This window comes from Camellia sinensis, chromosome 14 (assembly GCF_055761805.1).
Source record: "Camellia sinensis isolate YWXY chromosome 14, ASM5576180v1, whole genome shotgun sequence".
In the NCBI taxonomy this organism is placed as follows: Eukaryota; Viridiplantae; Streptophyta; class Magnoliopsida; order Ericales; family Theaceae; genus Camellia; species Camellia sinensis.
The window spans coordinates 41,824,656-41,837,904 of NC_138974.1; the positions used below are offsets into that span (position 1 = coordinate 41,824,656).

General features: G+C 32.4%; 1 protein-coding gene across 1 annotated transcript; it reads left to right on the forward strand.

Annotated features, from left to right (window-relative positions):
- The first annotated feature begins 11,045 nt into the window (after positions 1-11,045).
- LOC114275158 (protein LIGHT-DEPENDENT SHORT HYPOCOTYLS 3) lies at positions 11,046-12,495 on the forward strand. The gene has a single exon (XM_028217148.2). The coding sequence runs from the start codon at positions 11,603-11,605 to the stop codon at positions 12,167-12,169; it is 567 nt and encodes a 188-aa protein (XP_028072949.1). The 5' UTR covers positions 11,046-11,602; the 3' UTR covers positions 12,170-12,495.
- The last annotated feature ends 754 nt before the right edge of the window (positions 12,496-13,249 follow it).

The following is a 13,249-nucleotide window of genomic DNA, read 5'->3' on the forward strand; positions in this document are numbered from 1 at the left end:
TTTGTTTGAAAGTTGTGAACTTTGTATTAAATTGTCTACAAAAATGGTGGCTCCATGTTTGAAATAACAAAAAGAAAAAAATCAGTCTTATTTTTTATCTTTTGCTGACTATTCAAAATCAAGGAGTGTGCTTATGTAAGCGATGACATCAAGAGTGTGCTTATGTAAGCCATGACGTCAGGAGCGTGCTTATGTAAGCCATGACGTCAGCAAGGAGCGTCCAACGGGTATAATTTTGTGTATAAATAGAAGTGTTGTGTGTGGAGAATATCATCAAGAACTTGAAGAGAAAATATTTCTGTGAGCTCCAAAATTCTGAGTATTCTGCTCTTTCACTTTCAGATCTAAGTTTAGCTTTTGTTCTTACACTTTCATATCTACTCTTTGTGAGAGAATTATTGTAAAAGTGGGTTCAATTACCACTTATTCTTATTCCTTATTTTTGTGAGAGATTTTGTAAGGGTAAAACATTTATTGTTGAGTGAGGCTCAATAGATAAGAGTAAGTCCTGTGCCAAATCCACAAGTTTGGTGGTGTATTTATTCAATTGATAGTAAAGAAATTCTCAAGGAGGTTCCTTGGGGAGTGGACGTAGGCCTGGCGTGCCGAACCACTATAAATCGCAGTGTTTGATTTTCTCTCTCTATCTCTTCTACTTTTATATTGATAATTATTATTCTGTTTTTTTTTATTAAAATTCTGAATATTGTGAAATTTTTAATAACCCAATTCACCCCCCCTCTTGGGTTGCCTATTTGGGATAACAAGCTGCTTTCAACTATCGTATCTTGGAAGACAGACACTGGCGTGCCTCTAGCACCCATTGGGAGGCGGTGAATCTATTTTAAGAAAACTGTGGTATCACATAAGTTTTGGTTTGCATCTCTTACCTTTTGTTCTTCAAACTTTTATATTTGAACTATTTCTTACATATTATTTTATATGTTCATGGGAATCTATCTTGTAATATGTTCTATAATGTAATCTAATTTATTTATATATTTTTAGTTGTATAGTTTATTCTTTATTTCATTCTTTAATAATAATAAATAAATAAATAATTATTTTATCATTTGTATTTATTTTATTATATATATATATTTTTTATATTATTATGAAAAAATACCAACACTTCTAACTTTCTAATAAATTTATGACTTTCTGATTAAAATCTCACTTTCCCAAAAGAGAACTGTATGGGAACCCAAGAAATCCTCTAATCTGTTTTAGAAGAAAAATGCATTGTACACATGATAAAAGAAAATGAAAAATAATGCGCACCAAATTTTTTTTGGACAACATACTGTGCAAATGACACATGTAGTCCAATCACTACAACATATAAGTATTTTAAAAATAAAAAAAAAACTCTAGTGACAAAATTTTAAAGATGTTACTAATAAATGCACCCGATAGAAACCACACACCCCCCACTTTAAGCACACCTTTGTATCGACTAAATCACTCTAACGATCTAGTTGGTTGAACCGGGGAACCACGTCAGTTGGTTATATGCGTGGGACAAAGGACTCGTAGTATACCCTTTCTTGATCCAGGCTTTTCTTCGCTTTGGTAATGAATCACTTACTAAAAAAAAGGGGGCAATCCTGGACACGCTATTTAAGACTACTAAGGTATGCGGTGGTCTATTTCATTAGGGAAGGGATGAAGGGGCCTAAGCATGGCAAATGCCGTACACTTGAGTGGCAAAGGAAAGCAAGACCTTACCTATTTTTTCAGGCCTGTTCGGACATAAGGTTCCTGTGAAAGATCAAGTTGTTGTGCCGTGTGATAGCAAATTGTAAGATAATGTCTCAATGGGACCACATAATTAAATGTGGTGTTATCATTTATAAGAAGCCTACAATTTAAGTGATTCAATTTAGTTAATAGGCTTAAGGGTATATGTGTTATGGACCTAATGTGTAGATACTAGTTGTATAATTTCTATTTCTATGAGGGGCAGAAATAGAAATTAAAACATATTGGTTAAAGTTGGTTTTCATTCCTTTTGAACTTCCACAACCTTTCAGTTTTGAAAACCAATAAATAGAAATTAAAACCAATAATGGTTAAAGTTGGTTTTCATTCCTTTTGACATTCCATTTTCTACCTCATGTTCCTGGAGATATACAATATAATCATCTGAAAATGCAAATCTCCTTTCTCTGGTGGATCGCCTTAATGGCACAGATTCTTGAGATTGAGGTTGTAGAGTTTGTTCCTTAGGAACAATTACCTCATCTTGAATGGGGGTTTGAACTATATTATCTTGAACAACATTGTCTGGTTGAGGATTCAAAATTACTTCTCGAGCAATGACAGGTATAGGAACTTGTGATTGGTCAAAAGTAGTAGTAGGAAGTGGGATTACTCCTGCTTCCTTCTCAAAGACAATGTCTCTAACTGGATTTCTCCCCCCAAACTCAACATCCTCAAAAAATGTTGCAATTCCCGTCTCAAATATTGACCTATTTGTGGGATCATAAAACTTGTAACCCCGTGATCGTTCGGCATAGCCAATAAAGTAGCTGCTAATGGTTTTAGAGTCCAAGGAATAAACAATTATGCTCACATGAAGTTACCAAACAGATAATCTCTAAATAAATTTAATTTTCTAGCACTCTCAATATAAGTCAATTCAAACAAGATGTCACAAAAGTGATCTCTCTTGTCTAGATTATTTTATATGGAATGTTTTGAAATTTATGTCTGTGTATCTCATGCGGGTATTTATCGGTCCAAAGACATGATTAAGACTTGGCAGAATTACACACACATTTTGTGGTGATAAACATGTGCCAATTGTCAAGAAAACCTAATGTGAATAATAAATCCATCAAAAGATAGATTTGTTATTTGACATAACTTATTGTCAATGTTTGATCATTACAACAAGAATACCACTTACAATTAATATCACTACCCAAAGGCTTGGTATTAATGTTGTGCTAGGTATCTTGAGATGTTGTCATTAAATTAATTTATTTAGAGATTATCTGTTTGGTAACTTAATGTGAGCATAATTGTTTATTCCTTGGACTCTAAAACCATTAGCAGTTACTTTATTGGCTATGCCGAACGATCACGGGGTTACAAGTTTTATGATCCCACAAATAGGTCAATATTTGAGACGGGAATTGCAACATTTTTTTAGGATGTTGAGTTTGGGGGGAGAAATCCAGTTAGAGACATTGTCTTTGAGGAGGAAGCAAGAGTAATCCCACTTCCTACTACTACTTTTGACCAATCACAGGTTCCTATACCTGTCATTGCTCGAGAAGTAATTTCGGATCCTCAACCAGACAATGTTGTTCAAGATAATATAGTTCAAACCCCCATTCAAGATGAGGTAATTGTTCCTGAGGAACAAACTCTACAACCTCAACCTCAAGAATCTGTGCCATTAAGGCGATCCACCAGAGAAAGGAGATTTGCATTTTCAGATGATTATATTGTATATCTCCAGGAACATGAGGTAGAAAATGGAATGTCGAAAGATGATCCAATCAACTTTCGTCAAGCCATGGAAAGTTCCAACTCTCATAAGTGGATAGAAGCCATGAAAGAAGAATATAAGTCTATGCAAGACAATAAAGTTTGGGAACTTGTCTCATTACCAGTTGGTGCGAAGCCCGTAGGTTGTAAATGGATATTTAAAACCAAAAGGGATTTAAATGGTAATGTGGAGAGGTATAAGGCACGTCTTGTAGCCAAAGGCTTTACTCAAAAAGAAGGAATTGACTTTAAAGAAACTTTCTCTCCAGTTTCTTCGAAAGATTCTTTTAGGACAATTATGGCGCTTGTTGCATATTTTGATCTTGAGTTGCATCAGATGGATGTCAAAACAGCTTTTCTTAATGGTGACATTAAAGAAACAATTTATATGGTGCAGCCAGAAAACTTTGTGTCAGGAGACCCAAAGAATATGGTTTGCAAATTGACTAAATCCATCTATGGACTCAAACAAGCTTCTCGTCAGTGGTACTTCAAATTTCATCAAATTCTCACTTCGTATGGTTTTGAAACTAATGTTGTTGATGAATGTGTGTATCACAAGTTCAGTGGGAGTAAACACATATTTTTGGTTTTATATGTTGACGACATATTGCTTGCCACAAACGATATAAACTTATTGCATGACACCAAGAGATTTCTATCTAAGAATTTTGAAATGAAAGATCTTGGTGATGCTTCCTTTGTATTAGGAATCGAAATACTCCGAGATCGTTCTCGGGGTATTTTGGGATTATCACAAAGGAGCTATATCGAAAAAGTACTTAATAGATTTGGCATGCAAAATTGTAAATCAGTTGAAACCCCGATTGCTAAGGGAGACAAGTTTAGTCTCAGCCAATGCCCGAAGAGCAGTCTTGAAATTCAAGAAATGCAGAAGATTCCTTATGCCTCGGCTGTAGGGAGTCTAATGTATGCTCAAGTATGTACGCGTCCGGATATTGCGTTTATAGTTGGCATGTTAGGCAGATATTTAAGTAATCCTGGCATGGATCATTGGAAAGCAGTCAAGCGTGTTATGCGATATTTACAGAGAACAAAGGAATATATGCTCGCATATAGGAGGTCGGATAAGTTAGAGGTCATTGGATATTCCGACTTCGATTTTGCTGGATGTCAAGACAGTAGGAAATCCACATCAGGCTATATTTATCTATTAGCTGGCGGAGCAATTTCTTGGAGGTCTGCAAAGCAGACGCTCATAGCTTCATCTACCATGGCCGCAGAATTTGTAGCATGTTATGAGGCATCAAACCAAGGGATATGGCTGCGAAATTTTGTCACTGGATTGCGTATTTTGGAAGGCACTACAAGACCACTTAAGTTATATTGTGACAATAAGTCTGTAGTTTTATATTCCAATAACAACAGGAGCTCGACAAAATCAAAGCATATTGATATCAAGTTCCTAGTTGTAAAAGAAAGAGTGCAGAGTGGACAGATTTCCATAGAGCACATTGGGACAAACTCCATGATAGCGGATCCACTTACGAAGGGACTACCACCCAAGGTCTTTCATGAGCACACTGCTCAGATGGGTGTTGTTCTATTTGAGAACATTCTGGTTTAGTGGGAGTTTGTATTTATATTACCGCTTTATGTCAGCCTTGAGTTTTATCTATGTAATTAGATTAATTTCTGCAGAACTGAAATATTCAGTTTATTACGCTTTGTTACGTATTATGAAGTATTGATCTCAATAAAGTTAAGTAGGACCAGTTGGAAATAGGCATGTATGGATCACATCACATGTAATTTCCATGCTACGCATCCATGATTGATCTATGTCATTTAGCTGTATTAGTATACGTGACCATTGGTGGGTCGAGTTACGATTGATGTAACGAAGACTGCTTTGATCCTATATTAATATAGTTAATGGACAAGATTGTTTGGATACCCTCAAGTTATGATAACAAATTTCTGAGCTCACTAAAGTTAAGCACATTTTTCATGATACATATGTGGTCCAGTGGAAAATTGTTAGATAATGTCTCAATCGGACCACATAATTAAATGTGGTGTTATCATTTATAAGAAGCCTACAATTTAAGTGATTCAATTTAGTTAATAGGCTTAAGGGTATATGTGTTATGGACCTAATATGTAGATACTAGTTGTATAATTTCTATTTCTATGAGGGGCAGAAATAGAAATTAAAACATATTGGTTAAAGTTGGTTTTCATTCCTTTTGAACTTCCACTACTTTTCAGTTTTGAAAACCAATAAATAGAAATTAAAACTAATAATGGTTAAAGTTGGTTTTCATTCCTTTTGAACTTCCACAACCTTTCAGTTTTGAAAACCAATTACAACCTTTAAAAGGTTATGGTCCCTATTCCTTTCCAAGTGGAAAAATAAGAACACTGCCATTTTTCTTTCTAAATCCTCTCAAGGAGAAACATAAGGCACCAAAGGGGAAAGGATTAGAAGGCAATAACATAATCAATAACAAAGAGTTCATTGATAATCACGCTTCCGTTTAACCGTTCATCAATGGATTCAGGTATGTCATTTTGTCTTGATTTCTTGATAATACACATGGTAAATGATCCAAAGTATAAGGTTTATGTTCTGAAATTTATGTTGACACAAACCTTCTTGCACAATTTGGAGAGCACTGAATTAGAATGAGAGGTTCATCACCACATCATCGCATGCAAGGGGAGCTCGCTCGATTCATAGATTGGTCCAACTCGTAATTCACTTCTGACTTCGTGTTCGATATCCCAACCGGTTACAATATCCAATTGCATCACTAAATATTTCGTCTCTAAAAAATGATTTAGTCCCTAACATTTTTTCTAAAACTTTAATTTATTACAGTGAATATGTGTAAGTTATAAGTTTCTATGTATAGATCGTTTATGAAAAATATGGACCATAAGAATAATTTTGAAAATAATTTATTTTTAAGACAAATATAACAAAATAATATGATTATAATTATCGGGTGAAGTCATTTTTTTTAATATTTTTAATGCACGATCTATGCATAAAAATTTACAAAATCAACAAATCAGATTATTGGAGAACCCAATTCTAATTCACAAATATAGACCGGAGGAAGCTTTACGTGCTCAAAATTTTAAAAAATAAATAAAAATTTGATAACACTGCATTCATTCTTAGATCATACGTCACCGAGATGGACACAGTCAGTGCTGCCACTCTGAAAAGAAAAACCGTGGACTAAATTGAGACCATGGTTTTGATGAGCCAAAAAAAACCTGAGAGCTCATCATTCTCAGTTTACGATATTTGATAGTGTTCATGTTGATTGCTCAAACACATGATGATGTATTGATAATTAGTTTTGATTCACTCAAATGAAATAATTGAAAGAAAAGTTAAATACCTCTAAACCAACCTGCAATGTTAACTGTATTTTTTTGGGGGGGTCAGTTTGAAACTAACAAGGATGCCAATGGATTTTTTGATTTTTTTTTAACGGCAAACAAAGAAATTTTATCAAAACTGAAAAGATACAAACTAACTTAGGAAAAAGTAACATCATTGTTAAAACTAAGGCCAAGTTGGGTATGATTGAAAAAAGATAAAAAGACAAAAAGTCAAAAAGTCACTATCCTATTTAAGTCACATCATCTTATTTAAGTCACATCACCTCTCTAACACATCACTTCAAACCCAACCCAAACCCAACTCATATTTTATAAAAAGTTAAAAAGTATACTTATTTAATTTTCCCAAACTAGGCCTAAGCATCCAGACTAAGTTGATGATCACAGTAAGACTAATCATGTGCATCTCTAAAGCCTCTCCCAAGTGTTAGAGACGTTCCAACTCAATACACCTCCGTACAGCTCCAAAAACAAAACAAAACAAAGATTACACCCTTCCACCTAAACAAAATTTAATCTGCAAAATATTGAAAAGAAAATCAGTTATAGTGAACTAATAGTCCTTAGTTGTAGCTTTCAGCCAATAGATTTTTTTGATCTAATTTTGCTAGGAACCACAGATATGTTTGGTTTATCTCTTAAAATATGTTTTTGGAAAATTTTTTTTAAAAATATGTTTAGTTAATTTTTTTTTAAAAAAAATTATGAAATCACTTTTCTGTCTATTATACATCAATTAATAACTTTTTCTTTCTTCTCTCTCTTTTTCAATGATTTTTTCTTTCACACCCATTTATTCAATTATAAAAAAATATCAAATCATCTTAAATTCTAAAACTCTAAAATTATTTTCAAAATATACAACTAAACAAGTTTTAAACTCTTTTTAAAAAAATATTTTAAAAATAATATGTCAAACTAGAAATCAAACAAGGCCTGCATATAGTTATGTGTTTCACACCACATAGGAGAATTGTAATTTCCTTATATTTAGGCTTTTTCAATTCCTGGCAGAAATGAAAATTGAATTTTATTATCTAGGGTAAATTACATTTACCTCCCCTGAGGTTTCTGACAAATACAGGGACCTCCCCTGTAGTTTGAATAATTACAGTAACCTCCCCTGCTTTACCTGACAATATCAAGATCCCCCTGCTGTCAAAAATCACTAACGGTGTTACTTTTTCCTTAGAAAATTACCTTATTGCCCTTCCCTTGAAAATATTAAAAAATGTTTTTGGATTGGAGGATAGGTTTGGAGTGTTTGGAACAATATCTTTGGATTTATTTTTTTAAAAAATTAAAAAACGTTTTAAAAAAAATATTTTTTATTTTAAATATATAATTTTTATTTAAATATTTTATTTTATTTTGTAAATATTTTAATATTTTAATTTTAATATTTTAAACTCAAAACGCAATTTCACACTCAAATCGTAACCAAACACATAACTCAAAACTCAATTCAAAAATTATTTTCAAACCCCATAACCAAACACATAACTCGACACTCCATACTATTTTTAAAACTCTACATTCAAATTGTAATCAAACACATAACAAAAAAATAAAATATTTAAAAATATATTTATAAAATAAAATAAAATATTTAAAATAAAACTATATATTTAAAATAAAAATAAAATTTTTAAAATTTTTTAATATTTAAAAAATATATTTAAAATATCAAAAAAAATGCAACACATAGAAGTATGAAATATAATGCACATTAAAATAAATAAATAAATATTTAAAATATAAAATATTTACCCTAAAAAAATAAATTCAAGAAATTATTTCTAATTGAATTGTGATTCTATGAGTTTTGAAAAGATTTTTGAAAAGTTCTAATTAGAATTGTGTATTTGGTTAACACTATGAGTTTTGAATTTTTTTTTGAAAATTTGTAATTGGAATTGTGATTCTAAAAAAGAACCAAACATGTTCCTAAAAAAAAAAAAAATTCGGAACATGTTTTTATTACTCAAAACTCAATTCAAAAATTATTTTAAAAACTCATAACCAAACACAAACTTAAAACTCAATTCAAAACTTTTTTCAAAACTCAAAACTTTTTCCAAAACTCAAAATCAAACTTTTTCAAAAACTCTATTTTAAAAGAAAAAAAATTTCAAAAAAGTTTATTTTATTTTTTAAAATTATTTTTAGAATCATGATTTGAGTGTAGAGTCGTATTTTGAGTTATGAGTTTTGAAAAAAAAAAAATTTGTTTGGTTATAAATTTTGAAATTTTTTGAAATTATTTTTTTAGGATACATATTTATATTTTAAATATTTATTTATTTATTTTAATGTGCATTATATTTCATACATCTATGTGTTGTATTTTTTTTAATATTTTAAATATATTTTTTAAATATTAAAAAATTTTAAAATATTTATTTTTATTTTAAATATATAGTTTTTATTTTAAATATTTTATTTTATTTTATAAATATATTTTTAAGTATTTTATTTTTTTGTTATGCGTTTGGTTACGATTTGAATGTAGAGTTTTGAAAGTAGTGTGGAGTGTTGAGTTATGTGTTTGGCTATGAGGTTTGAAAATAATTTTTGAATTGAGTTTTGAATTACGTATTTGGTTACGATTTGAGTGTGAAATTGTGTTTTGAGTTTTAAATATTAAAATTAAAATATTAAAATATTTACAAAATAAAATAAAATATTTAAATAAAAATTATATATTTAAAATAAAAAATATTTTTTTTAAAACATTTTTTAATATTTTAAAAAAATAAATCCAAAAAAACTGTTCCAAACACTCCAAACCTATCCTCCAATCCAAAAACATTTTTTAATATTTTCAAGGGAAGGGCAATAAGGTAATTTTCTAAGGAAAAAGTAACACCGTTTAGTGATTTTTGACAGCAGGGGGAATCTTGATATTGTCAGATAAAGCAGGGGAGGTTACTGTAATTATTCAAACCACAAGGGAGATTCTTGTATTTGTCAGAAACCTCAGGGGAGGTAAATGTAATTTACCCTATTATCTACTATTTGTTGGTAAATAGAAAGGGTATTTTGGTCACCACAAGAGGAGCTGTCATTCAACAATTAACAGAGTAGGTAAAGCAATGAAACAAGACAATTGATATTCCCTCCCTGTCCTACTCCTACTCCTACTCCTACTCCTAACCCAGCCTTTCCATGTGTCTCCATCCATCTCTCAACCTGCTGTCTTCCTCTTCCATTTCCACAAAAGCCCTAACACTGTTCCCACCCAACTCCACTCCCCTTCTCCACGTACAAACACCAATAACAATAAGAATAACTAATTAAGGACAAATAATAATAATAATAATAACAATAATTGGATTTTGAATACATATTTTCATTTTATTTTATTTTTTATATATGAGAACAGCTAAAAACCTCTCAATGAACATTTGTTAAAAAATTAGGGCGGTGTTTGGTTGTGCTTTTGAAACGTGATTCTACACCTGTGTTTCAGTATGATGTTTGTTTAGGATTTTGTAATCACGTTTCAAAAGCTCTGCTGAGAGCTCTGTACCAAATCTGTCTCAGCCGCTCTTTTGCTCTGTTTTTTTTTTCAAAATTTTTGCTAAGGGGACGTCCGGCCGGTCGTCCGGCCGGTTGACCGGCCGGCTGTCCGGAACAGTATTTTTTTTTTTTTTTTTTTTGCAATTGATTTATATAATCGGAAAAAATATTTTCTGAAATTTTTTTAATTTTTTATGTGTTTTAAAATAATTTTGAATTGTATGTTTAGTTATGAGTTGTAAATTTTTGTATCACATATCAAATGTCACATCAATAATTCCCCACTCAAATCAAACCTCTTTTCCAAAACTATTTTCAAAACTCTTTACCAAACAAATTTTCTACACTCAAATCATAACTCCACAACACACAAATTCAAAATACAACTCATACTCTCAAATCACATTTACAAAACTCTACCAAACGTTACGTAGAATACTAATACACATTTTCACATATTCTCATATATTGTTAGATACTTTTTATGTATTTAATTTTTTTTTTTTACCTACATCCTAACATTGATCACCATTCAATTGGTAGCCCTAGTATTTTCTTCTATATATTTAAATACATTTTCTTACACAAATATCAATATTAACCACAGCCCTAGGCTGTCATTCGCATTTTCCATTATTTATTAAGAAATAGAACTCTGTTTTGCACCCCCTATTTTGGGGAAGAAAAGAAAAGAAAAAATCTCTTTTAGCATTATCAGAATTACACTCTTCCAAGTCTACCAGAAATACACTCTCCCGAGATTTTCTTGTTTGCTCAAACAAAGAAACTCCACGACCAGAGAAGACAGTTCCCTTCACTCTCTCTCTTCTCTCCCATCAATCTATCTCATCATCACCCCATCATCACTTCTTCAGCCTAAAATCTTCCTCTTTTGCTTCACTCACACTCTCTCTAACCACAAAAATATGGTAATCTTGTTACATTAATTTTTCTTTTCTTTTTTCTTGGAGTTTGGGGTGTGTTCCTCATTCATCAGCTAATCAAGTTTCTCTCTCTTCCCCTTAGTGTTTTTTTTCCCTCTCTTAGGTGCTAGACTGCTAGTACATACACACCACAAAATGAAACCCTAGAAAAAGAGAAAACACATCACAGACTCCATACACTACTCTACAAGATCCAACAAAATTAAAAACCCACAACAAACAAGCAAAAAAAGAAAAAAACCCAGATCACCATTTCAATGGATTCAAGCTCAACCCCAGAATTTGAGAGTTCCAACTCTGAAAACACTGGCAACAACAACAGTGTCAACAACAACTCAGCTGCTACTTCTTCTTCTTCATCGTCTTCGACCCCGAGCCGATACGAAAACCAGAAACGCCGAGACTGGAACACCTTCGGCCAATACCTAAAAAACCACCGTCCTCCGCTATCTCTCTCCCGGTGCAGCGGTGCTCATGTTCTGGAATTCCTCCGATACCTCGACCAATTCGGAAAAACCAAAGTTCACACTCCCATTTGTCCCTTTTACGGCCACCCCAACCCCCCGGCCCCGTGCCCGTGCCCTCTCCGCCAAGCCTGGGGCAGCCTCGACGCCCTCATCGGCCGCCTCCGTGCTGCCTACGAAGAAAATGGAGGAAACCCTGAAACAAACCCATTTGGTGCTCGAGCAGTCAGACTTTATCTCCGCGAGGTTCGCGATTTACAATCTAAAGCAAGAGGGATCAGCTACGAGAAGAAGAAGCGAAAACGCCCTCCACCGCAGCAGCTGCCGGCGCAGCCACCGCCGCCGCCAGGTGCAATTTGATATATAATCTTGGTTCATCAAGAAAGCCCATATCTTTATTTTGCATCTAAGCTATATATATATGAGCGAGCATGAAGGTTAGTGACTTTTTATATATGAAGTGTGTTTCTTTTCTTTTCTTTTCTTTGAGTGTGTATGTACTGTTTGGTATCAGAGAAAACAATGTCTTAGATCTGATCAGACACCATATGATTCTTCTTTTGATGCAAACAGTAGTTGTAGTAGAAGCACTAGTAGTTGTTAGAGAGACTATAGTGATAGTTGTACTACTAGTAAATTAAATATGTTGTTTGGAGTAAATGAAATTGCAGTCATATATTTATATATATTGCTTGCATGTGCTTGAACAAGACTCATCTATTCTAAGCACCATGTCTATTTGCAGATCATGATTCATGAATGTATCAGATATGTATTTCCATTTCCATTTTCATTTCCATTTCCATTGGAAATTAAATTTTATTTTTCAACCCCTGAAATTTTTATGTATGTGATGGTCAAAATTTGATATCTGGAACTGATCTTTCTCTCTGACTTCACTTTTTTCATTTTGTTTTCCACTATCACAGCTTTACTGTCGGGAATCAATGTTGCATACAATTATACTGTGGAGAAAATAAATCAATAAACATTAGTTTTAGACTTCTAGTGCTACTTAACTTAAGTCAAAAAATATTGAGATTATGCAAATAAAATCTAAAAATATAGGCTAATAATCTTGTACCTTTGCTAGTAAAATCTTAGAAGTGTTTGTGTATGTGGATTATTAATTAATGCAGGGTTGGTTCATTGGTGCTGTCATTTTATTTGAAGGGAAGAGTTTTTAAAGCAATACTTCTATATGTACAGAAACCGATCACAGAATTGGTCAAAGAACACTCTACTTGCATAAAATCCGATCACAGAATTGGTCAAAGAAACTACAAATTGGATTTCTAGTGATTAAACATATTTTTTAACCTCATTTAATTTTGGTAGGTTATTTCCTTTGTTCTTGAATTGTCATATCAGTAGAAGATGTTCCCCAAAGAGGGGAAAACCAGTGAGGAAGTTACACTAAGATGAACATTGAAATAACGA